The sequence below is a fragment of the Pongo abelii genome, chromosome 20, assembly GCF_028885655.2.
Source record: "Pongo abelii isolate AG06213 chromosome 20, NHGRI_mPonAbe1-v2.0_pri, whole genome shotgun sequence".
Classification (NCBI taxonomy): domain Eukaryota; kingdom Metazoa; phylum Chordata; class Mammalia; order Primates; family Hominidae; genus Pongo; species Pongo abelii.
The window spans coordinates 9,580,896-9,608,084 of NC_072005.2; the positions used below are offsets into that span (position 1 = coordinate 9,580,896).

At 41.8% G+C, this 27,189-nt stretch overlaps 1 protein-coding gene across 5 annotated transcripts; it reads right to left on the bottom strand.

Annotated features, from left to right (window-relative positions):
* Nucleotides 1-24,072, bottom strand: ZNF121 (zinc finger protein 121). 5 transcript variants are annotated; one of them, XM_002828623.6, is made up of 4 exons: nt 23,975-24,071; nt 8,535-8,615; nt 7,631-7,709; nt 1-6,647 (listed from the first exon to the last, which is right to left on the bottom strand). In XM_002828623.6, the coding sequence occupies exons 3-4, from the start codon at nt 7,631-7,633 to the stop codon at nt 5,478-5,480; spliced, it is 1,173 nt and encodes a 390-aa protein (XP_002828669.1). In that variant the 5' UTR covers nt 7,634-7,709; nt 8,535-8,615; nt 23,975-24,071; the 3' UTR covers nt 1-5,477. The 5 variants fall into 5 exon arrangements, 4 of the variants coding, with proteins under 4 accessions (XP_002828669.1, XP_054395580.1, XP_024094149.1 ...); XM_054539605.2 differs by having other exon boundaries at nt 7,631-7,745; XM_024238381.3 differs by lacking the exon at nt 23,975-24,071 and adding an exon at nt 23,589-23,950.
* Nucleotides 24,073-27,189: the final 3,117 nt, after the last annotated feature.

The following is a 27,189-nucleotide window of genomic DNA, read 5'->3' on the forward strand; positions in this document are numbered from 1 at the left end:
TTCTTTTATTACAATTTTTATTGTCATAAAAACACATAAAATTTACCCTTTCACATATTTTGTGTGTACCGAACAGTATTGTTAACTATAGGCATATTTTTATACAACAAATCTCAAAAAGCTTTTCCATCTTGCGTGGCTGACACTCAATACCCATTGAACAACTCATTTTCTCCTCCACCAGCTTATGGCAAATACCGCAGTACTTTGTTCTTCTGAGTTTGACGTTAGATACCCCATATAAGTGGAATTGGGTGTATTTGTCCTTTTGCAACTGGTTTATTTCACTTAGCATAATGTCCTCAAGGTACATCCATGTTGTAGCATATGGCAGAGTTTTGTTTTTAAGGCTAAATGATATTGCATTGTATGTATATAATGCATTTTGTTTAGCAATTCATCTGTAAATGGACATTTACTTTGCTTCCACCTCTTGGCTCTTCTGAATAATGCTGCAATGAACACAGGTAGGCATTCACACATGGAGATACTTTCTTCAGTTCCTTTGGACATGTACCTAGAAGTGGATTGCTGCTGACCAAGTAAGTTTTAAACCTAGTGCTTTTATATTATGCCCTGACCTAAAGATAAGAACTGTGAATAAAAACTGAATTCTGGTTAGTAGGTTTTTAAAAAGAGTGGTATGAGTTATCAATTCTGAGAGTAGCTTATATTTTAATCTAGGATTGAGCATGCGCTATTTTTTGCAAGTGATGAAAGATAGCTACAGACAAGGGAACTTGGAAGGCAAGAAATAACCCAGTAGTTTTGCAGTGGAATTAAAAGTGTTGGCTTGTGGTCATGTTTTTAATATAGAAATAGTTATTAGTGTGTGTGGATACATATATATAATTATGTATGTCTTTGCCATATCCTCCATAGAGAGGACCTAAAAGCCAGGGCACTGTTACCTAGGAACACCTCCCTACACAGAGACTGCAGCTTCTAAATAGTATTCTTCATTAAAAGAAACTAGATTTTTCTGATTCTAGGGCTGGAAACAAATGTACCATGAACAAACTGCTGCCCAGGAAATAATTATATACCCATGAAATTAGGAGAATACATTTTTAAAGATTCAGAAGATAGCTTGATGGGGATCCTACTTATTGAATCTGGAAAAATATGTGCATCAAATTTATAGTAGCTAGCTACACCCCATAGAGTAAGAATTTATGATACATGCTCCTACAAGTAAATGGGTAAATAAATGAATAAGGATAACTCTTCCTTACAAAATTCCAGTTAAGAAATGTAGAAGAAACTATGGAATTAGAAAATCACTTTTTAGACTGGGTGCAGTGGCTCACACCTGTAATCCTGGCCCTTTGGGAGGCTGAGGTGGGAGGACTGCTTGAGCCCAAGAGCTTGAGGCCAGTCTGGGCAACATAGTGAGACCTCGGCTCTATGAATAAAAAAATTAACTGGGTGCGTTAGCATGTGCCTGTGGTCCCAGGTACTCAGGAGACTGAGGTGGGAGGATCGCTTGAGCCCAGGAGGTCAAGGCTATAGTGAGCCATGATCGTGCCACTGCACTCCACACCCTAGGCAACAGAGCAAGACCCCAATGCAGACCAACAGAAGAAAAAAAAGGAAAAGAAAACCACCATTTGGAAACCACTACAGCAACAGCTACAGATATACCTCATGTTACTTCACTTTGCTTCATCTCACTTTACAGATATTTTTCACAAGTAGAAGTCCTGTGGCAATGTCATGTTGAATAAATCTATAACACCATTTTTTCCAACAGCATGTGCTTACTTTGTCTCTCACATCCTGGCAATTCTGACAATATTTCAAACATTTTCCTTATTATTATACTTATTGTGGTGCTGTGAATTTTTTTTTTTTTTTTTGAGAAGGAATCTCACTCTGTTGCCTGGGCTGGAGTGCAATGGTGCGATCTCAGCTCACTGTAACCTATACCTCCTGGATTCAAGTGATTCTCCTGCCTCAGCTTCCTGAATAGCTGGGACTATAGGTGCCTGCCACCACGCCCGGCTAATTTTTTGTATTTTTAGTAGAGATGGGGTTTCACCATGTTGGCCAGGCTGGTCTCAAACCCCTGACCTCATGATTCACTCACCTCAGGCTCTCAAAGTGCTGGGATTACAGGTGTGAGCCACCGCGCCCGGCTGCTCTGTGATCTTTGATGTTCCTTTTGTAATTGTTTTGGGGTACTACAAATCACAACCTTGGAAGACAGCAAACTTAATAAATGCTATGTTCTCACTGCTCCACCAACTGGCCACTCTCCCCTCTCTCTTCCTCTTCCCAGGCCTCCTAATTCCCTGAGGCACAACAATATTGAAATTAGGCCAATTCATTACCCCACAATGGCCTCTTAACTGTTCAAGTGAAAGGAGTTGCACATTTCTCACTTTAGATCAAAAACTGGAAATGATTAACCTTAGTGAGAAAGTCATGTCAAAAGCCAAGATAAAGGCCAGGTGCAGTGGCTCACACCTGTAATCCCAGCTTGTTGGGAGGCAGATAGGGGAGCATCACTTGAAGTTTTAAGTTCAAGATCAGCCTGGTAAACAGTAAAGTCCTGCCTCTTTAAAAAAAATATAAAAACAAAAATTAGCTGGCCATGGTGGTACACACCTGCAGTCTTAGCTACTCAGGAGACAGGAAGATCACTGGAACCCATAAGTTTGAGGCTGCAATGGGCTATAATTGTACTACACTCCAGCCTGGGCAAAAGGGAGACCATGTCTCTAAAAAAAAAAAAAAGAAAAAAAACAAAGTGCTACTCCAGTGAACACACAAATAACAAGAAAGGAAAACAGCCTCACCACTAACACAGAATAAGTTTTAGTGGTCTGGATAGAAGATCAGACCAGCCACAACATTCCCTTAAGCCAAAACCTAATCCAGAGCAAGGCCCTAACTCTAATTCTATGAAGGCTGAGAGGTGAGTTAGCTGCAGAAGAAATGCTGGAAGCTGGCAAAGATCAGTTCATGAGGTTTAACAAGTCATTTCCATAACATAAAAGTACAAAGTGAAGTAGCAATTGCTGATGTGGAATCTGCAGCAAGCATTTCCAGAATATCTAGACAACTGGCAGAGGTAGCTCTACTAGAGTTTTAACAGAGACAAAACAGCCTTACTTCAGCAGATGCTTTCTAGGACTTTCATAGCTCTAGGTAAGCTAATATCTGACTTCAAAGGATGGGCTGACTCTTTACTTTGTAGAGACAGGGTCACGCTCTGTTGTGCTGGCTGGTCTTGAACTCTTGACCTCAAGTGATCCTCCAAACTCAGCCTCCCAAAGCACTGGAATTACAGGTGTAAGCCACTTTTCCCAGCCTGGGCTGACTTTCTTGTTAGAGGCCAATGCAGTTGGTGACTTTAAATGAATGCTAATATTCAATTACCATTCCAAAAATCTAAGGGCCAGTTAAGAATTATGCTATATCTACTCTCTCTGTGGTAGCTATTTACATCTATTTACAGCATGGTTTACTGAATATTTTAAGCCCACTGTAAAACATACTGTTCAGAGATTCCTTTCAAAATATTACCACTGATAATGCACCTAGTAACCAAGAGCTCTTATAGAAGTATAAACAAGATTGGCGTTTTCATGCCTGCTAACCGCAGCCCATGGATTCAGGAATAATTCTGACTTTCAAGTCTTATTATTTAAGAAATACATTTCATAAGGCTATAGCTGCCACTAATAATGCTTCTTCTGATGGATCTGGATAAATTAAGTTGCAGACCTTGCAGAAAGGATTCTCCATTCTAGATGCCATTAACAACATTTATGATTCATGGAAGGAGGTCAAAATATCAACATTAAGGCAGGTGTGGTGGTGTGTGCCTGGAGTCTTGGCTACTCAGGAGGCATAGGAAGGAGGATCACTTGAGGCCAGGAGTTCAAGGCTACAGTGTGCTCTCATCGTGCTGGTGAATACCCATTTGTACTCCAGCATGAACAACGCAGCGAGACCTTGTCTCTAAAAAAATTTTTTTAATTAAAAAAATAAAAACCAACATTAACCAGAGTTTGGAAGAAGCTGATTCCAACCTTCATAGGTGACTCTGAGGGGTTCAAGTCTTCAGTGGAAAAAGTAACTGTGGATGTGATGGAAAAAAGAGAACTAGAATTAGAAGTGGAGCCTGAAGATGTGACAGAATTGTTTCAATCTCGTGAAAAAACTTGAACAGATGAGAGGCTGCTTTGTATAGATGAGCAAAGAAAGTGGATTTCAAAGAAATGAAATCTACTCCTGAAGATGCTGTGAACATTGTTGAAATGACAACAGACTTAGAATATTACATCAACTTAGTTGATCAAGCAGTGGCAAAGTTTGAGAGGATTAAGTCCAATTCTAAAAGAAGTTCCACTATGCGTAAAATGTTATCAAACAGCATCGCATGCTAAACAGAAGTTTTTCATGTAATGAAGAGTCAATCAATGCAGCAATCTTCACCGCTGTCTTATTTTAAGAAACTGCCACAGCCACCCTGATCAACAGCCATCAACACTGAGGCAAGACCTACCACAAGCAAAAAGATTACAACTCGCCAAAGTTTCACGTGATCATTAGCACTTTTTGGCAATAAAGTATTTTAAACTAAGGTACTTAGACATAACACAACTGCACACAAGAGACTACTATATGATGTAAACCTAACTTATATGCACTGGGAAGCCAAAACATTTGTATGATTCATGTTATTGTGATATTCGCTTTATAGTGGTAGTCTGGAACAAAACTCGCAATATCTACAGGGCATGCCTGTATCTTGTATCAATAGGGTTTCTCTTCTCCACTGCAACATCTTACTTAGAAAGGCCTAAGGAAATAATGAGGGCTTTCTGTGTTTTCTACATTGTATGGCCCCAGAGTGAGTTCTCAACTGTTGGATTGTGACCACAATCCAGTCTCTTGAGAAGAGAAGAAAGTGTATTAACAACAACTTAAAAAAAAAAAAAAAAGGCCAGGAGCAGTGGCTCACTCCTATAATCCCAGCATTTTCGGAGGCCAAGGTGGGTGGATCACCTGAGGTCAGGAACTCGAGACCAGCCTGGCCAACATGGTGAAACCCCATCTCTACTAAAAATACAAAAATTAGCTGGGTGTGGTGGACGGCACCTGTAATCCAAGCTACTTGAAGGCTGAGACAGAATCACCTGAGCCCGGGAGACAAAGGTTGCAGTGAGCTGGGATCATGCCATTGCACTCCAGCCTGGGTGATGAAAAGAGTGAAATCGTGTCTCAAAAAAAATAAAATAAAATAATAAAAAAAGATTCCAATGGCTCCCCAACATTCCTAAAATTTATGGGGGACACATAGAGTATGAGTTCTTTTATGTCTTCAAAGTGAATGGGGATAACTGAAGGCCTCCTCACATTCTTTGTACCAATAAAATTTCTCTTCAGTGTGAATTCAAATGTGGTAATTATGGTATGAGAAATTCCTAAAAGATTTCCACATTCCTTACATTCAGAGTTTTTCTTCAGTGTGTTTTTAAATGTTTAGTAAGTAAATAAAATCTATTGTAGGCTTTCCCACATTCATTACATATATAGGGTTTCTCTCCAGTGTGAATTCTAACATGTTTCTGTAGGTGTGAAGAAGCACGGAAGGTTTTCCCACATTCCTTACATATATACGGTTTCTCTCCAGTGTGAGTTCTTATATGTTCAATGAGTTGTGAAGATGTAGCAAAGGCTTTCCCACAGTCCTTACATTCATAGGGCTTCTCTCCAGTATGGATTTTTACATGATTATGTAAGCTTGAGGAAACAGTGAATGCTTTCCCACACTCCTTACATTTATAGGGTTTTATTCCAGTGTGAATTCTAAAGTGATTCTTAAGGCATGAAGAGCTTCTGAAGGATTTTCCACATACCTTACATTCAAAGGGCTTCTCCTCTGTGTGAGTTTTAAAATGTTCAGTTAGTAGATAAAACCTATTGTAGGCTTTCCCACATTCATTACATTCATAGGGCTTCTCTCCAGTGTGTATTCGTACATGTTTAGTAAGGCCTGAGCGCCCAGCGAAGGCTCTTCCACATTCCTTACATTGATAAGGTTTCTCTCCAGTATGAATTCTTACATGTTCAACTAGGTGTGAAGAAACAGTGAAGCATTTCCCACATTCCTTACATTCATAGGGTTTCTCCCCAGTATGGGTTCGCATGTGACTATTAAGATATGAAGAATATCTAAAGAATTTTCCACATTCCTTACATTCGTAGGGTTTTTCTACAGTATGCATTTTAACAGACACAGCATGGCTTGTGGAGTAAGTAAAAGCTCTCCCACATTGCTTCTGTTCATAGAGTGTTTCTCCATTGTGAGTTATCCTATTTGCCTGAAGATGTGACTGATCAACAAAGGCTTCCTCACAGTCACTGTATTCAAAGGATTTGTCTCCTATCCACGTTCTCTGGTGAACATTTGGTGTCAGGCTGAAGGCTTTTCTGCACTGATTCAACACAGAAAGTGTCTCTCCAGTAGGGGCACTGTTGTGTAACATGGGAAAGTTTTCTCCATATTCATCACAGTCATAAGTGTCCCCTGTATTTTCAGTACCCATGTGTGCATTAAGGCATGAGTGTTCACTGAAGATTTCTCCATTTTCCATAAAGTCACAGAGTTCCCCTCCATTGTGGATTTCTGCCTGTTAATAAAGGGATGAATGATGATTAAAGGATTTTTCAGGTTTATCAATAGATTTTACCCTTCTGAAATCAGACACGTTATTATGATTATAATTTTTGCCATTTTCATTACATGCATACAGTTGCTGCCCCATGTATTTTTTACAAGTTGAATGAAGAAAACCTGCTGGCAAGAACCCTGTGCCATTTGCTCTAAGAACCTTGAAATAATTCCTGTATATTTTCATGAAATACTTTTTATAATCTATCTAGCTACATATGTGATAATTTGTACTTGTGAGAATGCTGAAGCACCAAGTTTTAAGATAGGATTAGGGTATCCCCAAATTCATTACATTTAGAGTATTCCCCTAGAGCAGAGGTCCCCAACCTTTTTGCTACCAGGGGATTTCTTAGATAACAATTTTTCCACAAACAGGGGTGGAATGGGGGTGGGATAGGGATGGTTTCAACATGATTCAAGAACATTACATTTACTGTGACTTTATTTCTATTATTATTACATTGTAATATATAATGAAATAATTATACAACTCACCATAAAGTAGGATCAGCAGGAGGCCTGAGCTTGTTTTCCTGCAACTAGACAGTCCCATATAGGTGATGGGAGACAGTGACAGATCATCAGGCTCATAAGGAGCACACAATCTAGAACCCTCGCATGGGTGGTTCACAGTAAGATTTGCGCTTCTATGAGAATCGAATGCTGCTACTGACAGGTGGAGTAATATGACAGGCAGTAATACGAGCAATGGGGAATGGCTATACATACAGATGAAGTTTTGTTCACCTGCTGCTTACCTCCCGCTGTGCAGCCCAGTTCCTAACACTAATAGAAACAGTACCAGTGGGGACCCTTGCTCTAGAGACATTCCTCCTGCTTGAGTAAATGTTACCTCTCTCAAATCTCATTTTTGCTGATTTTTTATAATTGAATTCCCAATGTTTTTTGAGTGTGGTAAATAAGAAATCTAAATCTTACCATTTGTATGCCGTTTGATGTTTTGTTAAGCCAAAAAAAAAATGTTGAGGTGCTGACACTTTGGTTTTAACTTGCCATTCTGAAGTAAAACAGAAAAAAAGAAAAAAAATAGGGTCTGAGAACAAAACAGTAGGTTAAATAAGTCAGAATTATAAAGCTCATTTTTATTTTTCATATTCAGCACACTCAAAAAAATTAAACAGACACAGATTTGAACAGTTTATCCAAGACGAATATTTGGCAATCATAAGGACTTGGGGTCTAAACTTAGTAATTTTTTTTTTGAGACAGAGTCTCGCTCTGTCACCCAGACTGGAGTGCTGGAGTGCAGTGGCACGATCTCGGCTCACTGCAACCTCCACCTCCTGGGTTTAAGCGATTCTCCTGCCTCAGCCTCTGAGTAGCTTGGATTACAGGTGCCCACCATCAGGCCCGGCTAATTTTTGTATTTTTAGTAGAGACGGGGTTTCTCCATGTTGGCCAGGCTGGTCTCAACTCCTGACCTCAAAAGGTCCACCTGCCTCAGCCTCCCAAAGTGCTGAGATTACAGGCATGAGCCACCAAGCCTGGCAATTTAGTAATTTTTTAAATAATTTATTCTATAGAAATTAAATGAGATAATGAACAGAAATAGTATTATTAGGGAAGGAAAATAGAAATGATCTGAATAAAGAGCACACATTAAAGTCATAAACAAAAAGATAAAAGAGCACATCATTTGCAAAATCACATGAAAGTCTGGGTTAGATGAAAAAGAGAGGAATATGGAAAGTTGAAGATACCCTAAAACTTTCAAGTCCAATGGCCCCATGTTCTGTGACAAAGTACATTTTTTAAATATATCTTCATTATGCTTCCAAACATACTGAACATCTCATTGACCAGGAATGTTCTTCATACTCACCTTGGGGAACTCCTGTTGGCAATGTGCTCAACTTTTCCTTCTCTTCCTCCAGTCAAGAGACAGACTGAGTTTGAATAGGTCCTGTACAGAGAGAAAGATACAACAATGGGAGAGGCTTATGAAGGAAATGACAAACGTAACCAAGAAAAAATAACTATATTCTTAAAGAGAGTAGTGAAACTATTTTAAAAGAGCTCAAATGTCATATATCTCATCTTTTTGTGCCCTGAGGAGATTGGTTATCTCTGACCAAATACTCACTATTCAGACTTAAATACACATTTAAAAACCATTAAAGACTGGGCGCAGTGGCTCATGCCTGTAATCCCAGAACTTTGGGAGGCTGAGGTGGGAGAATCACCTGAGCCTGGGGAGGTTGAGGCTGCAGTGAGTCATGATTGCGCCACTGTACTCCAGCCTAAGCAACAAAGTGAGACCCTGTCTTGAAAAAAAATAAATAAAAACCATTAAAACATGTATTCAAATAGGAAATAATCCAAGTGCAAAGAGAGATCATTATTTTGTTTTTTGGTTTTTTTTGAGACAGAGTCTCACTCTGTTACCCAGGCTGGAGTGCAATGGCACTGTCTCAACTCACTGCAACCTCCACCTCCCAGGTTCAAGTGATTCTCCTGCCTCAGCCTCATGAGCAGTGGGATTACAGGCACCCACCATCAGGTCTGGCTGATTTTTTTGTATTTTTATAGAGACAGGGTTTCACCACATTGGCCAGGCTTATCTTGATCTGCCTTTATCCTCAGGTGATCTGCCCACCTCAGCCTCCCAAGTTACTGGGATTACAGGCATGAGCCACCGCACCTGGCTGAGATCTATTTTTTTTTTTACTATATCATCAAAAGTTTGAATATCGTGTCTTTTGTAGCTTTTTTTATATCATGGGTAGTATTACATCTCTCTCTCTCTTTTTTTTCTTTTTGAGACAGATTTTTGCTCTGTCACCCAGGCTGGAGTGTAGTGGCACAATCTTAGCTCACTGCAACCTCTGCCGCCACCCACCCTGGTTCAAGCAATACAAAAATTAGCCAGGCGTGGTGGCACGTGCCTGTTGTCCCAACCACTCAGGAGGCTGAGGCAGGAGAATCGCTTTTACTCAGGAAGCAGAGGCTGCAGTGAGCCGAGATCATGCCACTGCACTCCAGGCTGGGCAACAGAGCAAGATTCCATCCAAAAACAAAAGAATCAGAGAGCTTCTTTAGGACACCCCTGAAATAACATTATTTGTTATGTTCTCAGGGCTGAAATTGTTATAATTAATGAGGCTCATATGCCAGAGCTTCCCTGGCATAATGTGAAGGAGGGAATCCTAGAGAGACAGGAGTGTTGCACTGGATTTACTATGTGTCATCTCTATAGCCCACTCCCCCACCCTTTGTTGACAGAGCAGAAGACACTCTCTTCACAAAAGTTATTAAGAGAGTAGTGGAGGAGTATCGTAATCCTTGAAAAGCTCTGTTGGTATTCTCCTTCATAGGACAGGTATGACTGCAAAGAATACCATCACTGAGATGGGTTCCCTGGGTTTTTTTGTTTGTTTGTTTTTGAGACAGAGTTTCACTCTTGTTGCCCAGGCTGGAGTGCAATGAGGCAGTCTAGGCTCACTGCAACCTCCACCTCCTGGGTTCAAGTGATTCTCCTGCCTGAGGCTCCCAAGTAGCTGGGATTACAGGTGCCTGCCACCACACTTGGCTAATTTTTTGTGGGGGAGGTATTTTTAGTACAGACAGGGTTTAATCATATTGGCCAGGATGGTCTAGAACTCCTGGCCTCAGGTGATCTGCCCGCCTTGGCCTCCCAAAGTGCTGGGATTACAGGCGTGAGCCACCGCACCCAGCCGAGTTCCCTTTCAATTGAGATGAAGGGGACCCAGAATAGCATAAATCAAGAAGGTAGTATTTAATCACCAAAGACAAGGTGAGAAAATCAACTATCAAGGACAGCAGAAATGTACCAGTAATCAGAATGCCCTGACCTACAGAGATCTGTGGTGGTGGCTAAGTGATCGTGCTGTCCCTAGAAATGAAATAGTTAAGCAGTTAACAAATCCTACTCTAAAGAGCCACAGAATATATGTTAGGCATTATGGGCCACATGGTCTCTGTTGCAGCTACTCAACTCTGCTGTTGTAGCATGGAAAACACTATAGAAAATGTAAACAAATGAACACGGTTGTGTTCTGATTAAACTTTATATACAAAAAACACATGGAGGGACAGATATGGCCCATGGGCCATAGTGTGCCAATCTCTGTACTTGAATACTGCTCTATCTATGTAAAAAAGTCTAAAGTATAGTAGCCAAAAACTGTATTTATCCCAGTGGAGAATCATAACCTCTCACTCAATTACCACACTGAAGTCATTCATAAATCATGAACTTAGGTGATCACTCCAATTACTGCCATTTTTCAAAATGTAATGTCTTTACTAGATAAATCAACATAATTTCTGTCACTTGGTATGCAGGCATTGACATAGCTAATGTCTTTTCTCCATACCAATTTGAAAAAAAACAAGACTCGGTTACCTTTCATCTGGCAGGACCAACAATGTATCTTCATAGCATTGCCCTTAGCATGTGTCAGTTCTCCAGGTCTCTGTCATAACTTAATCCCCAGAGAAAATGACATTCCATGAAACACCACACTAGTACACTATGTTGACACCATTATACTGATCATATCCAATGAATAGGAAGTAGAAAACACATTTTTAAAAATTAGAGACAGGGTCTTACTCTGTCACCCAGGCTGGATTAGAGTGGCATGATCATAGCTCACTGCAACCTCAAACTCCCAGGCTCAAGCAATCCTCCTGCCTCAGCCTCCCGAGTATGTGGGACTATAGGCACATACTACCACGCCTGGCTAATTGTTTTTTTTTTTTTCTTTTACTATAGATATGAGGTTTCACTACATTGCCCAGGCTAGTCTCAAACACCTGGTCTCAAGATATCCTCCCACGCCAGCCTCCCAGTGTTAGGATTACAGGCATGAACCATTGTGCCCTGCCTGACAATACCTTAGACAACTTTATTAGAAGCATGCAGCATTTACAGTTCCAAAATGGTAGTACAGAAGCAAGCTGGTTTCAATCCCCTTACAGAAAACTAAAACCAAATACATATTGCGAAAATTATCACCAGCAATATCCCTGATTTAAATATAAAAATTAGGCAGTTTCTGGGGCTAAAAAGAAGTGAAAAAACTCCAAGGAGACGTTAAGAGAATCAAATTTCCAAGAATGTGGAAAATTTCTACCAATCCACAGTTTCTACACTGGAAAAAACTGAGATCAATGTGAACAACCACCTTCTCCACCATCCTGGGTTCCCTGGTAAAAGATCAGTCCTTCCCTGTCTCAACCCATAGGAAGCATCACAAATGCCTGAAGGGAGAAACATCCCTGAGGACATCCAGGGACAAAGAGGGGAGGCAGGACTACCATCCCCAGCCCTGGAAACTCTGTTTTATAACTTGGCCAAAGGAGAAGCCAAGTCAGAGTGGCTGTTCAGGAGCACCATACTGTAGGGGTATGCTACACAGGTCACCTGGGCATGAAAACACAGCCAGCCTTCCCACAGTGCTGGAATATGCCCTTTAGGACTCCCTCATTCTGGATGGGCAGTATACTTGATAGTTTGCTACAGCAAAGGCAAACGTGGGTTTAAGATTCCATCTAGTGCTGAAAAGGAGGCAGTGACCTAGGGAAATTTTAAAGAAAAAAAATCACTTTTGGAGGCTGAGACAGGCAGATCGCTTAAGCTCAGGAGTTCAAGACCAGCCTGGGCAACAAGATGAAAACCCATCTCTACTAAAAAGTACAAAAAGTAGCCAGGTGTGGTGGTGTGCACCTCACCTACTCGGGAGGCTGAGGTGGGAGGATTGCTTCAGCCTGGGAAGTAGAGGCTGCAGTAAGCCATGATCACACCACTGCACTCCAACCTGGATGACAGAGAGAGACCTTGTCTCAAAAAAATAACAAGAACAACAACAAAAAAAAAGATAAAAAGAAACATACCCAATAAAAACCACAAGCCAGACAAAGACTGTAATAAATAACTAATCCTTCAATGCACAGACATAGATGTACATCCACAAGAAACAACAGCAAATGGGGAACCATGATCTCCTAAAATGGACAAAAATAGTATCAGTGACTGAACCTAATGAAATGACAATATGTGAGCTCCCTAAGAATTCAAAATAACAGTTTTAAGGAAATTCAGTGATCTCCAAAATAACACAGAAGAGCAACTCAGAAATGTATCAGAAAAAACTTTAGAATATATTAACAACAACAAAAAAGAGAAATCTTACAACTGAGAAATACTCAACTCAAAAGTTCACAGTAGAGGCTCTCAACAGCAAGATGGATCAGAGGAAAGATTCGCTGAGCTTGAAGAAAAGCTATTTGAAAATATAGCCAGAAGAGAAGAATAAAAAGAACTAAGATTGTCTGCAAGATGCAGAAAATTACCTTGAAAGTCCAAACCTAGGAATCGCTGGTGTTCAAGAGGGAATGTAGCAAGTGCAAGGGGTAAGCTTTGAAAGCTTTATTAAAGAAATAACAAAAGATTCCAAAAATTGAGAAAAATATAAATATCCAGCTACAGGAAGGTAAGACGACACCAAACAGATTCAATCCAAATAAGACTACTACAAAGCATACAATCTTCAGACTCTCAAAGGTCAAGGACAAAGACAGGACCTTAAAAGCAGTAAGAGAAAAGAAGCAAATAACATATGAAGGACTCCAACTGGTCTGGCAACAGGATTTCTCAACGGAAACCACACAGGCCAGAAGGGAGTAGGATGACATTTTCTTTCTTTTTTTGTGAGACAGTCTCACTCCATTGCCCAGGCTGGAGTACCGTGGCACAATCATGGCTCAATGCAGCCTTTATCTCCCAGGATCAAGCCATACTCTCACATCAGCCTCCCAAGTAACTGATATTACAAACGTGCAAAACCATGCCTGGCTAATTTTTTTTTTCTTTTTTCTTTTTTTTTGTAGAGACGGGGTTCCACCATGTTTGAAATGCTTCTTTCCCGGTGCCATAAAGAAATAGCACTTGAACATAAACTTTATTTCTTTAGCAAGGCCATTTTAATTTATTTATACATTTTTTTGAGACAGAGTCTCATTTTGTTACTCAGGCTGCAGTGTAATAGCGCGATCTCGGCTAACTGCAACCTCTGCCTCCCAGGTTCAAGCGATTCTCCTGCTTCAGCCTCCCTAGTAGCTGGGATTACAGGCACATGCCACCATGCCCGGCTCATTTTTTGTATTTTTTTTTTTTTTTTTAGTAGAGACAGGTTTTCATCGTGTTAGTCAGGATGGTCTCAATCTCCTGGTCTAATGATCTGCCAGCCTTGGTCTCCCAAAGTGCTGGGATTAGAGGCATGAGCCACCATGCCCGGCCCTAGCAAGGCCATTTTTATACTTTCTGCAGAAAGGGTACACTCCCCAGCAGATTTGCCATGAGAGTACACTGAACAAAGGAGACAGGGTCATTTATAACCTGATGCATCCACCCTACTGCTGTGTCCAGTTTCCACTGGCTGGAATGGGACCTCACATTTTGTATTTGTTTTGATTGGCTTAGAACTTTTTAAAAGGGGTAAAGGCAGAGAAGAAGAAAGGAAGGAGGAAGTAACTTGTGGAATGCTGAGAAATGCAAAAACACCTTCAAATAAGGAAGAGGAACAGGCTATGACCTAATGCTTGCTTGGACCAGTATAAGCATGCCAGGGCAAATATTTAGGCTAAATTGTGGGAGCTAAGATCATAAAGTACATTGATTTATTTATTACAGCTAGTAGATATTTAAGAATGTTAACACAGGTCTTTGAATAAGTTTTGCTTCTAAAAAAGTTATTTATTCCTCATTAGATGGAAAAAAAAGAGTCTTTAAAAAAAAATCTCTACTTTACTTTTTACAACCAAGTTGCCCAGGCTGGTCTCAAAATCCTGAGCTCAAGCAATCCACCTGGCCCAGCCTCACAAAGTGCTGGAATTACAGGCATAGGCCACCTTGCTTAGCTATGGGATGAAATTTTCAAAGTGCTGGAAGAAAAAAATTGATATCTAAGAATACCGTATTCAGGCCAGCACAATGTCTCATGCCTGAAATCACAACAATTTGAGAGGCCGAGGTGGGAGGATCACCTGACATCACCAGTTAGAGACCAGCCTGGCCAACATGGTGAAACCCAGTCTCTACTAAAAATTAAAAAAAAATTAGCCTGGTACGGTGGCACATGCCTGTAGTCCCAGCTACTCTGGAGGCTGAGGCAGGAGAATCACTTGAACCCAGGAAGCGGAGGTTGCAGTGAGCTGATATTGTGCCATTGTACTCCAGCCTGGGCAACAGAGCAAGACTTCATTTCAAAAAAACAAAAACAAAAAGAGATAAAGAAGGTCTCCATAGCTGGGAGTAGTGGCTCATGCCTGTAATCCCAGCACTCTGGGAAGGCTGAGATGGGCAGATCACGAGGTCAGAAGTTCAAGACCAGCCTGGCCAACATGGCAAAACTCCATCTCTACTAAAAATACAAAAATTAGCCAGGTGTGGTGGTGTGTGCCTGTAATACCAACTACTCACGAGGCTGAGGCAGGAGAATCGCTTAAACCTGGGAGATGGAGGTTGCAGTGAGCTGAGATCACACCACTGCACTCCAGCCTGGTCAACAGAGCAAGACTCTGTCTCAAAAATAAAAAAAAAAGAAGGTCAGTATATAATGATAAAGGGGTCAATTCAGCAGGAGGATATAACAACTGTCAATATTTATGCACCCAACACTGGAGCACCTAAGTATATAAAGCAAACATTAATAAATCTAAAGGGAGATACACACTGCAGTGCAGTAGGGGATTTCAACACCCCACTGTCAGTAATGGACAGATCATCCAGCTAGAAAATCAACAAAGAAACACAGAAGAAGTTAAGCAATACACTAAACCAAAAAGGCCTAACACAGGACATTTTATCCAACTGCTACAGAAGATACATTCCTTTCCTCAGCATATGGAATATTCTCCAGAACAGACCACATCTTAGGCCACAAAAAAAGTCTCAACAAATTCAAAAATGTAGAAATCATATCATCTTTTCTGACCACAAGGGAATAAAACTAGAAATCACTAACAAGAGGAACCTTGATTCACAAGCTCAAAGTGGTGGCTCATGCCTATAATCCCAGCACTTTGGGAGGCCAACATGGGAAGACTGCTTGCACCCAGGACCTTGAGACCACCCTGGGCAACATAAGGAGACCCTGTCTCTTCAAAAAAAAATAATAATAATTACACAATGGAACATTGTTTTGGTATGTTGACATATCAAAATCCATGGGACAAAAGCACACAGAAATTTGGAAATTAAAATATTTCTTGAAACAAATTAAAGTGAAAATACAACATACCAAAATCTATGGGATAAAAGCAGTACTAAGGGAGTATTTTACAGCAATAAACACGTACATCCAAAAAGTAGAAAGATTTAAAATAACCGAATGATACCCCTTAAGATACTAGAAAAGCAAAAACAAATCAGACTCACAATTAAATCAAAAGGATAAAGACCACAGCCAAATTAACAAAATTGAGAATAAAAAACAATACAGAATATCAATAAAACATAAAGTTGATTACTTGAAAAGATAAACAAAATCAACAAACCTTTGGCTAGACTAAGGGGAAAAAAGGACCCAAATAAAATAAAAAATGAAAAAAGAAAACTGAACAGAAACCACAGAAATACAACCAATCATTAGAAACTATTACAAAAAACTGTATGCCAACAAATTGGTAAGCCTGGAAGAAACGGACAAATTATTGGGCGCATACAACCTACCATGATTGAACCATGAACAAATAGAAAACCTCAACATACCAATAACAAGATTGAAGCCATAACAAAATGAATCCCATCAAAGAAAAGCCCAGGAACTGATGGTTTCACTGTTAAATCCTACCAAAAACTGAAAGAATAACAATACAACTCAAATTCCCCAAAAAAAATTGAAGAGAAGAGAATATTTCCAAACTTGGTCTACAAAGTGAGCATTATTCTCATATCAAAAGCAGACAAGAGCACAACAGCAACAAAACTACAGGCCAGGCTGGGTGCAGTGGCTCATGCCTGTAATTCCAGCACTATGGGAGGCTGAGGTGGGTGGATCACCTTAAGTCAGGATTTTGAGACCAGCTTGGCCAATATGGTGAAACCCTGTCTCTACTAAAAAAACCACAAAAGTTAGCCGGGCGTGGAGGCATGTGTGCCTGTAGTCCCCACTACTCAGGAGGCTGAGGCAGGAGAATCACTTGAATCCGGGAGGCAGAGGTTGCCATGAACCAAGACTGAGCCATTGCACTTCAGCCTGGGCGACAGAGCAAGACTCTGTCTCAAAAAAGAAAAGGAAAAAAAAAGTAACCAAAAATGTGAAGGAGCTATGCAAGGAAAACTATAAAACACTAATGAAACAAACTGTAGAGGATACAGAAAAAATGGGAAGATATTCCATGCTCATGGATTAGAATATTGTTAAAATGACAATACTACCCAAAGCAATTTACAATTCAGAACAACCCTTCTCAAAATACCAATGAAATTTGTCACAAAAAGAGAAAAAAAATCCTAAAATTTATATGCAATCACAAAAGACCTCAAACAGCCAAAGAAATACTGACCAAAAAAAACGAAGCTGGAGTGGCCAGGTGTGGTGGCTCACACCTGTAATCCCAGCACTTTGGGAGGCCAAGGCAGGTGGATCATTAGGTCAGGAGTTCAAGACCAGCCTGGCCAACATGATGAAACCCCGTCTCTACTAAAAATACAAAAATTAGCCAGGCATGGGCTGGGCGCGGTGGCTCATGCCTGTAATCCCAGCACTCTGGGAGGCCGAGGTGGGTGGACCACAAGGTCAGGAGATCAAGACCATCCCAGCTAACATGGTGAAATCCCATCTCTACTAAAAAAAAATACAAAAAAAAAAAAAATTATCCTGGAATGGTGGCGGGTGCCTGTAATCCCAGCTACTCGGGAGGCTGAGGCAGGAGAATGGTGTGAACCCAGGAGGTGGAACTTGCACTGAGCCCAGAACACAACACTGCACTCCAGCCTGAGTGACAGAAGGAGACTCCACCTCAAAAAATTAGCCAGGCATGGTGGTGTGTGCCTGTAGTCCCAGCTACTAGGGAGGCTGAGGCAGAAGAATTCCTTGAACCTGGGAGGCAGAGGTTGCAGTGAGCCAAGATCGCACCACTGCATTCCAGCCTGGGAGACAGAGTGAGACTTAGTCTCAAAAAAAAAAAAGAAGGAAAGAAAAAGCTGGAAGCATCAAACTGCCTGATATCAAAATATACTACAAAGCTAACATAGCCAAATCAGCATGGTACTGACATAAAAACAAACACATAGATCTATGGAAGAGAACAGAGGACCTAAATATAAATCTACACATTTATAGACAGCTCATTTTCAACAAAGGCACCAAAAGCATACAATGGGAAAATAGCAGTCTTTTCAATAAGTGCTGCTGGGAAAACTGAATAACCATATGCAGAACGAACTAGATGCCATCTCTCAGCATAAACAAAATCAAAACAGATTAAAGACATCTAACACCTGAAACTATAAAGCTACTAGAGGAAGAAACTGGGGAAACAATCCAGGACATTGGTCTGGGTAAAGATTTCTTGGGTAAGACCTCAACAGCACAGGCAACAGGAGCAAAAATAAACATATGAGATTACATCAAACTAAAAACTTCTCCACAGCAAAACAATCAACAAACTGAAGAGACAATCTAGAGCATGGGAAAAAATATTTACAAACTATCCACCTGACAAAGATTAGTAATCAAAATATATAAGGAACTCAATAACAACAACAACAAAAAAAAAGATCAAAAATTGACAAAAGTTCAGAATAGTTGTTTCTCAAAAAAAGACATACAAATGGCCAACAGGTATATGGAAAAAATGCTCAACATGGCTAAACATCAAAGAAATACAAATCACACATTACCACAATGACATGTCATCTCACCTCATAGATTGGCTTTTATAAAGACAGGGAATAAAAAATACTGATGAGGATGTGGTGAAAAGATAATCCTTGTATGCAGTTGATGGGAATGTAAATTAGTACAGCCACTATAGAGAACAATATTCAGGTGTAGTGGCTCATGCCTGTAATCCCAAAACTTGAGGCTGTGGTGGGAGGATCACTTGAGCCCAGAAGTTCGAGACCAGCCTGGGCAACACAGAAAGACCTGTCTGCACACATATGCACACACAAAACCTGTCAGGCACAGTGTCTCATGCCTGTAATCCCAGCACTTTAGGAGCCCAAGGCAGATGGATCACTTGAGGTCAGAGTTCGAGACCAGCCTGGCCAACATGGTGAAACTCCGTCTCTACTGAAAATACAAAAATTAGCTGGGAATGGTCACGTGCGCCTGTAGTCCCAGGCAGGAGAATCGCTTGAACCCAGGAGGCGGAGGTTGCAGTGAGCCAAGATCATGCCACTGCATTCCAGCCTGGGCAACAGCGAGACTCCATCTCTAGAAAAAAAAGAGAGGTTGATTCATGGGTAAAATACATAGTTAAAAGAAATAAGAACTGGTGTTCAACAGATCAGTAGGGTGACTACATTTAACATTCATCTATTGTACATTTCAAAACAGCTAAGAGAATAACTTGATTTTCCTGCAATAAAGAAAGGATAAATATTTAAGGTGACAGATATTCTACTTACCCTGATTTGATAATATAAATGTATCAAATTATCACATGTACTCAGAAAATATGTACGTCTATTATGAATCAAAAAACTTTTTTTGAATTGTCAAATAGGGGGTGGGAGATTCTGGGGCCACCATGTCTGTGGGTAAAGATATTCCCTTGTCAGCCAGGCGCTGGTGGCCCACACCTGTAATCCAAGCACTTTGGGAGGCGAGACGGGTGGATCACGAGGTCAGGAGATCGAGACCATCCTGGCTAACACGGTGAAACCTCGTCTTTACTAAAAATACAAATTAGCCGGGCGTGTTGGCGGGCACCTGTAGTCACAGCTACTCGGGAGGCTGAGGCAGGAGAATGGCATGAACTCAGGAGGCAGAGCTTGCGGTAAGCCCAGTTTGTGCCACTGCACTCCAGCCTGGGTGACAGAGAAAGACTCGTCTCAAAAAGAAGAAAAAAAAAAAAAGAAAAGAAAAAAAAGATATTCCCTTGTCTGGATCATGTAAAGACATTCCCTACAAAAAAACATTCCCTGCAAGATGTCCCTCCAAGTTACTTCACCTAATACCACCTACCACTAAAAAGGAGCAATGAGCCATGATTATGCCATTGCCCTCCAGCCTGGGTGATCCAGCAAGACTCTGTCTCAAAAAAGAAAAAAAAAAAAACGCAGTATGGAGGTTTCTCAAAACACTAAAAAGAGAACTATCAATAGAGCTACCACCCATAAACCTCTTGACTTTTGGAGGCAACATATACATTTGTATGTGCTTTAACACTCCACACAGTTGCCTGTAAGAATTCTAGTTTCAACTGTAGACAAGAGCAATTTCAGGCTGCAGTGCAGGCTTCCCAAGCACTTGGTCCACCTGATCCAGCAGACCCAATGATACTCAACGTGTCCATGTTAAATAGCATCCTATTTATTGGAAGCCTCCGGCATGCACCAACAGAAGATGTAGAGTAGAGCCCTCTGGTATTCCAGAGTCAATCCATGCCCTCTTGTGCAGATTAACTGTTTCTCTTTTGAGAAACAGGTTGTGGTTTTCCACTACCATGTGATAGAGAATGAACAACTCATCATGGGACATGAAGTAACTAAGGCAGATCTGAGTAATTTGAGACTTTCTGGTCCCCAAAGCATGAAGTACATACTGTCAGCCCTTATCAAACAAAGGTTGTCAGCTTCTCCTTTAGACCAAAAATTCCAAGTTTGTAGGAAATCGCATGAAATAAAGGAATATTTACACACACCATGAGAATCCAATCAGAAATATCTGATTGTATGACTTTCTAAGAGAATGAGTGTTAGGAATAACGCTCAAAATCCTAAGGAAATTGAACACTCAAACAAAGGATTCTTAGCAAAGCAATTTTACTTCTGCACAGAGGGGTGCCTCCTTGACCAGTTGCCATGAGAGCACATCTGAACAAAGGGGCATGAGAGCCTTTACTCCTGATGCAAGTCCTGCTGCTGTACCCTTTCCCCATTGTCCGGGGTCAGGTCGTACAATCTAAACTAATCCTGGTTGGCTAAACACTTGATTTTTTTTAGATAGGGTGGGCACGTAAAAGAAAAGTGGAGAGGAAGGGGAAGGGATGTCTGTAATGAGCTAGAAAGTCCTCTTTCCAAATAAGGAAAGGTATGTGAGCTGGTACTGATAACGCTTTGTACTGTGGCATGCCTGGGCATCTAACAAAGGCAAAAAGGAGAAAAAAGGAGAAAAAGGGGGGGGTACCATGAATTAAAGAATAAAAGATTGATGAGATTATTTGAAGAGAAACCTCATCATATCCTCATATCCCACAGTGTGACTCTCCAAAAGTCAATATAATATACAATAATAACTGTTCTAGGTAAAAAGACACTGAAAACGTTAACAATTGCAATGTAAAAATCTTGAATGGATCTTAGAACCAAAAACATCCAAGAGCATACGTTGAATCAATGCGGAGAATTTTAGTTATTATGCAAAGCAGACATTAGATGACATTATTATTTTTTATTTAAGTGAAATACTAGTATTGTGGTTTCAGAATGACAATGCCTTTTTTTTAGGCGATGCATTACCAAGTATTTAAAGGTCAAGTATCACGTGTGCAATTATGCTCAATTTATGCTCAAATTGTTCACCATAAAATGTATTTACCTGAGGAGAAAGAAAACAAGCACAATGCTTAAAAAGTAAGTGTTCAGGCACGGTGGCTAACACCTGTAATCCCAGCACTTTGGGAGGCCAAGGCGGGTGAACTGCCTGAGCTCAGGATTTCGAGACCAGCCTGGCCAACATGGTGAAACCTTGTCTCTACCAAAATACAAAAAAAAATTAGCTGGGCGTGGCGGCATGTGCCTGTGTCCCAGCTACTAGGTGTCAGGCCTCTGAGCCGAAGCCAAGCCATCAGACTCCCTGTGACCTGCACATATACATCCAGATGGCCTGAAACAACTGAAGAACAACAAGAAGAAGCGAAAATAGCTAGCTCCTGCCTTAACTGATCACATTCCACCATTGTGATTTGTTCCTGCCCCAACCTAACTGATCAATTGACCTTGTGACATTCCTTCTCCTGGACAATGAATCTCAGGAGCTCCCCACTGAGCACCTTCTGATCCCCACCCCTGCCCGCAAGAGAACAACCCCCTTTAACTGTAATTTTCCACTACCTACCCAAATCCTATAAAACTGCCTGACCGCTATCTCCCTTTGCTGAGTCCTTTTCCAAACTCAGTTTGCCTGCACCCGGGTGATTAAAATCTTTATTGCTCATAAAAAGCCTGTTTGGTGGTCTCTTCACATGGACGCGCCTAATGCTAGGGAGGCAGGAGAATTACTTGAACCTGGGAGGCAGAGGTTGCAGTGAGCAGAGATCGCACCTCTGCACCCCGACCTGGGTGGCAGAGCGAGACTCTGTCTAAAAAAAAAAAAAAAAATCTACTAGACTGGGTGTGTTAGATGTTCAAGTTTTCCCTAGGATCAAATTTTTCGGAAAAAATGTAAAAACTACACTTAGTCTAAACATGCTGTTAATAAATTCAATAGATAATAGATACTTTATTACACTAATACTAGAATAATATTCTGATTTTAATAAATAATTCTAGTATCAGTTTAATAAAGCCTCCATCCTGGCCAGGAGCGCAGGCTCACGCCTGCAATCCCAGCTCTTTGGGAGGCCGTCAGGTGGATCACAAGGTCAGGAGTTCGAGACCAGCCTGGCCAGCATGGTGGAACCCTGTCTCCACTAAAAATACAAAAAAAAAAAAAAAAAAAAAAATTAGCTGGCATGGTGGCCCATGCCTGTTGTCCCTGCTACTTGGGAGGCTGAGGCAGGAGAATCGCCTGAACCCAGGAGGCGGAGGTTGCAATGAGCTGAGATCACGCCACTGCACTCCAACCTGGGCGACAGAGCAAGACTCTGTCTCAAAAAAACAAACAAAAGCTTCCATCCTTTCTTCCTGTGGGCCCCTGTTTTGAAGCTCTGTAGGGGGGGGCGTACAGACCTAGGAACTTCAGATGAAGAAAACAGCTGTGTATTATTGCCTTTCTTTCTTTCTTTTTTTTTTTAAGACGGAGTTTTGCTCTTGTCGCCCAGGCTGGAGTGCAGTGGCAGATCTCGGCTCACTGCAACCTCGGCCTCTCAGGTTCAAGCAATCCTCCTGCCTCAGCCTCCCAAGTAGCTGGGATTACAGGGGACTGCCACCATGCCTGGCTTTTTTTTTTTTTTTTTTTTGAGATGGAGTCTCCCTCTTTTGCCCAGGCTGGAGTGCAGTGGTGCGATCTCGGCTCACTGCAAGCTCCGCCTGCCGGGTTCACGCCATTCTCCTGCCTCAGCCTCCCGAGTAGCTGGGACTACAGGCACCCGCCATCACGCCTGGCTAATTTTTTGTATTTTTAGTAGAGACAGGATTTCACCATGTTGGCCAGGCTGGTCTCGAACTCCTGACCTCAGATGATCTGCCCGCCTCGACCTCTCAAAGTGCTGGGATTACAGGTGTGAGCCAGCGCGCCCAGCCTGCCTTTCTTTTGTAGAAAGGCTTGTAGCTGGTAACAACAAAAAAAGTTAAGTCCAAGAAAATAAAATAAGAAACTAAAGGCTCACAGTCTACACGTGTTCATATTTACATGCAGATATAGGCACACCCTAAACGACTATATTTTTTTCCATCAGAAAGTAATGTGTCAAAAATAAGAAAAGGACATCAATGCCAGATTTTCAGACGAGACATTTTTTAGCAAAGAAATGGAAGTCAGAGCCCTCTTGAAACCAATTTTCTGCAGGTGCTCACCAGGAACACGCCGGAAACGCCAGGTTCCTGAGGCGCGGAAATGCCGGGCCGGAGCCAACCTGACCGGAATGGCAGAAATCCTTTTACTTTCAGAAAGAAAAAAATTCACAAAGGTTTCTTTCCAAGCTTTTGAAGAAGGGAGCACAGCGGATGAAAGCACTGCAGAAAACACGAGCGGAGTCGGGACAAACACACTTCCCGACCTGGCTGCTGACTGGGACCCACTGAGCCTGCGGCCTCTCGCCACTGGCCGCGCAGGGAGGACCGACTGCCCCTGGAGAAGACAGTGAAACGAGGTGGATCGGAGAGGCTCCTGGGCGACAGCGCCCAATCGTTCCTTTGCCCCCCCCTGCTATCTCCGGGATCCCCAAGCAGGCGGAACTCACCACAGCCAGGGTGGACTCCACCACGATAAAGGCGAAATGGCACTGACCATGCGGAGCCAGCGCCGGAAAAGATGGCGATTGTGCGCTGACGTCACTTCCGCTCCAAGCCTCGGGCCGGGCGGGGCTCCTGGGTTCAAGTTTCAGCCACATAGGACCCAGTCAAACACAGAAATTGTAGTTTCCTCCCGGGTGGGTGCGGACAGGCCTGGGGTTGGCTCAGGGAGGGGGATGCAGAAATAGGTCCAGAGAAAAAGGCGAGGTTAGAACCGGGCCTCTGGACGGAACTGTGGGCGAGGGATGGGGCCCGTACTTGGGGGCGGTTTAGAGGTGGGACCCGGCTAGCCGGCGGTTCAGGTGGCCGGACCTGCTGGAAGGGCAGGCGTGGGGGATGGGACGCACCCCAGGGGATGCTCCTGCAGAGCTTTTCCCAGGTGGGCACAGTGGCTAACGCCTGTAATTCCAACACTTTGGGAGGGTAAGGCAGGTGGATAGCTTGAGTCCAAGAGTTCAAGACCAGCATGGCCAAAATAGCAACATCCTTTCTCTATTAAAATATATATGTGTGTGTGTGTATACATATATATATAGCTTTTTTGTATACGTCTCCTCATGTTACTAGAGCCTTTTCATGATTCTTCCATATTGATAAAGCTGCCAGTGAATGGCATGGTCTGTCTCTTCTATTCAGTCAGGCTTTCTGTAGGCCTTTATTTCTTCATTCTTTATTTTTTAGAACTTGCTGGTTACATTGCGTTTTCTTTTTTCGTTTTTCTTTTTCCTTTTTTTTTTGAGACAGATCTCACTCCATCGCCCAGACTGGAGTGCAGTGGCATGACCTCGGCTCACTGTAACCTCTGCCCCCCAGGTTCAAGCGATTCTCCTGCCTCAACCTCCTGAGTAGCTGGGATTAGAGATGTCTGCCACCACGCCCAGCTAATTTTTGTACTTTTAGCAGAGAAGGGTTTCACAATGTTGGCCAGACTGATCTCGAACTCCTGACCTCCAGTGATCTGTCTCCCTCAGCTTCCCAAAGTGCTGGAATTATACACATGAGCCACCGCACCCGGCCACGTTTTCAATATAATAATATTTTCTGTAAATCTTGATTTCTTTTTGTCTTCATCAAGTATGTATTTCTGCCTGAGTACAGTGGCTCATGCCTATAATCCCAGCAATTTGGGAGGCCAAGGGATCGTTTGAGGCCAGGAGTTTGAGACCAGCCTGGGCAATACGGCAAGATGCCGTTTCTATTTAAAAAAATTTTTTAAATATGTTTTTGTTTTTGTTTTGAGATGGAGTCTAGCTCTGTTGCCCAGGCTGGAGTGCAGTGGCACGATCTCACTCACTGCAACCTCTGCCTCCCGGGTTCAAGCGATTCTTCTGCCTCAGCCTCCTGAGTAGCTGAGATTACAGGCATGCGCCACCATGCCCGTCTAATTTTTTATTTTTAGTAAAGACAAAGTTTCACCATATTGGCCCAGTTGGTCTCGAACTCCTGACCTCATGATCCGCCTGCCTCACCCTTCCAAAGTGCTGGGATTACAGATGTGAGACACTACGCCTGGCCAAAAACATGTATTTCCATTGTTATTTTTCTGATCTTACCACATGGGCCAGGACCACATTTCCTACATTGTAAAATAGCACTGACACCAGACATTCTCCCCAGGTTTATTCAGAAATGTAACATAATCCCAATAAAAATATTAAAAGTTTTTTCTGGAGTTGGGTACATTGATACCAAAGTTTATGTGGAAGAATAAATATCTGATAATAACCAAGAAAACAAAAACAAAAGCAATGATGAGCAGCAGATGTTAAAACATACTATTGACAGTTTTCACACAAGGCAAATAATTAAATTATATTAAAATAAAAATAAATAAGACATACTATAAAGCCTCTATAATTAAAACTATGTGGTACTAGCACATGAAGCAGAAACAGACTAATAAAATATCTAAAAACAGACTCAAGAACATGTAGGAATTTGGTTCATAAATGTAGTATTTTGCCAGGTACGGTGGCTCATGCCTGTAATCCTAGCAATTTGGGAGGCCGAGGTGGGAGGATCACCTGAAGTCAGGAGTTCGAAACCAGCCTGTCCAACAAGGTGAAACCCTGTCTTTAATAAAAATACAAAAAAATTAGCCAAGCATGGTGGTGGGCTTTCTGTAATCCCAGCTATTCGGGAGGCTGAGGCAGGAGAATCGCTCAAACCCAGAAGGCAGAGATTGCAGTGAGCAGAGATCGCGCCACTGGACCCCAGCCTGGGCAACAAAAGCGAAAATCCATCTCAAAAAAAAAAAGATATTTCAGATCAATGAAGCAAAAAAAACCATTTGTAATGGAAAGTCTAAGACAGCTGGTTAGCCGTCAGAGAAAAGATGAAATTAAATCTATACTTCACAGCATATACAAGAATAAACTCTAAATGGACTAGGGATCTAAATGTGAAAAATAAAACCATATACGCATTCAGGGTGTTTAAGTGATTTCTTGGCTGAGTAAGGAAAAAGATGTGACCACAAGGCGGCGGTAGCACACAAGCTTTATTTGGGATGTGCTTTGACAGGTTAGGAGTGGCGGGAGGTAGCAAACAGCAAGAGAATATCCACAGGCTTCCACCTGTGGGTCGCTGCTCAGAAAGGGTGGAAAGGAAGAAAGACTCCCAGAGGAGAAGGGGAATCAAAGAGGGGGCTTATATGACTAAGTGATGATGCTCAGCAGCCTGGCAGCATATCTTCCAGTTAAACAGTTCTGAAGGACAAGTCTGGCCAATGTGGTGAAACTTCATCTCTACTAAAAATACAAAAGTTAGCTGGGTGTGGCAGCGTGTGACTGTAATCCCAGCTACTCGGGAGGCTGAGGCAGGAGAATTGCTTGCACCCAGGAAGCGGAGGTTGTATTGAGCCAAGATCATGCCATTGCACTCCAGCCTGGGCGATAGAGTGAGACTCAGTCTCAAAAAAAATAAAATAAAATATTTAATTATCTATTCATTCTGAGTGCAGGGAAACACTGATAGGACTATTCTGAAAATAATAAGATTCAGAATCTATCAGGGATAGATGGGAAGGGCTTCAACAGAATGGTGGGATAAGAACAAAATGGAGAGGATAGGGATAGGGAAACCTCTCTGAGCATATCATTCTGTTTAGTTCTGATGTTTAAAATCACATTCTACTTTTTTTTTCTTTTTGACAGGGTTTCAC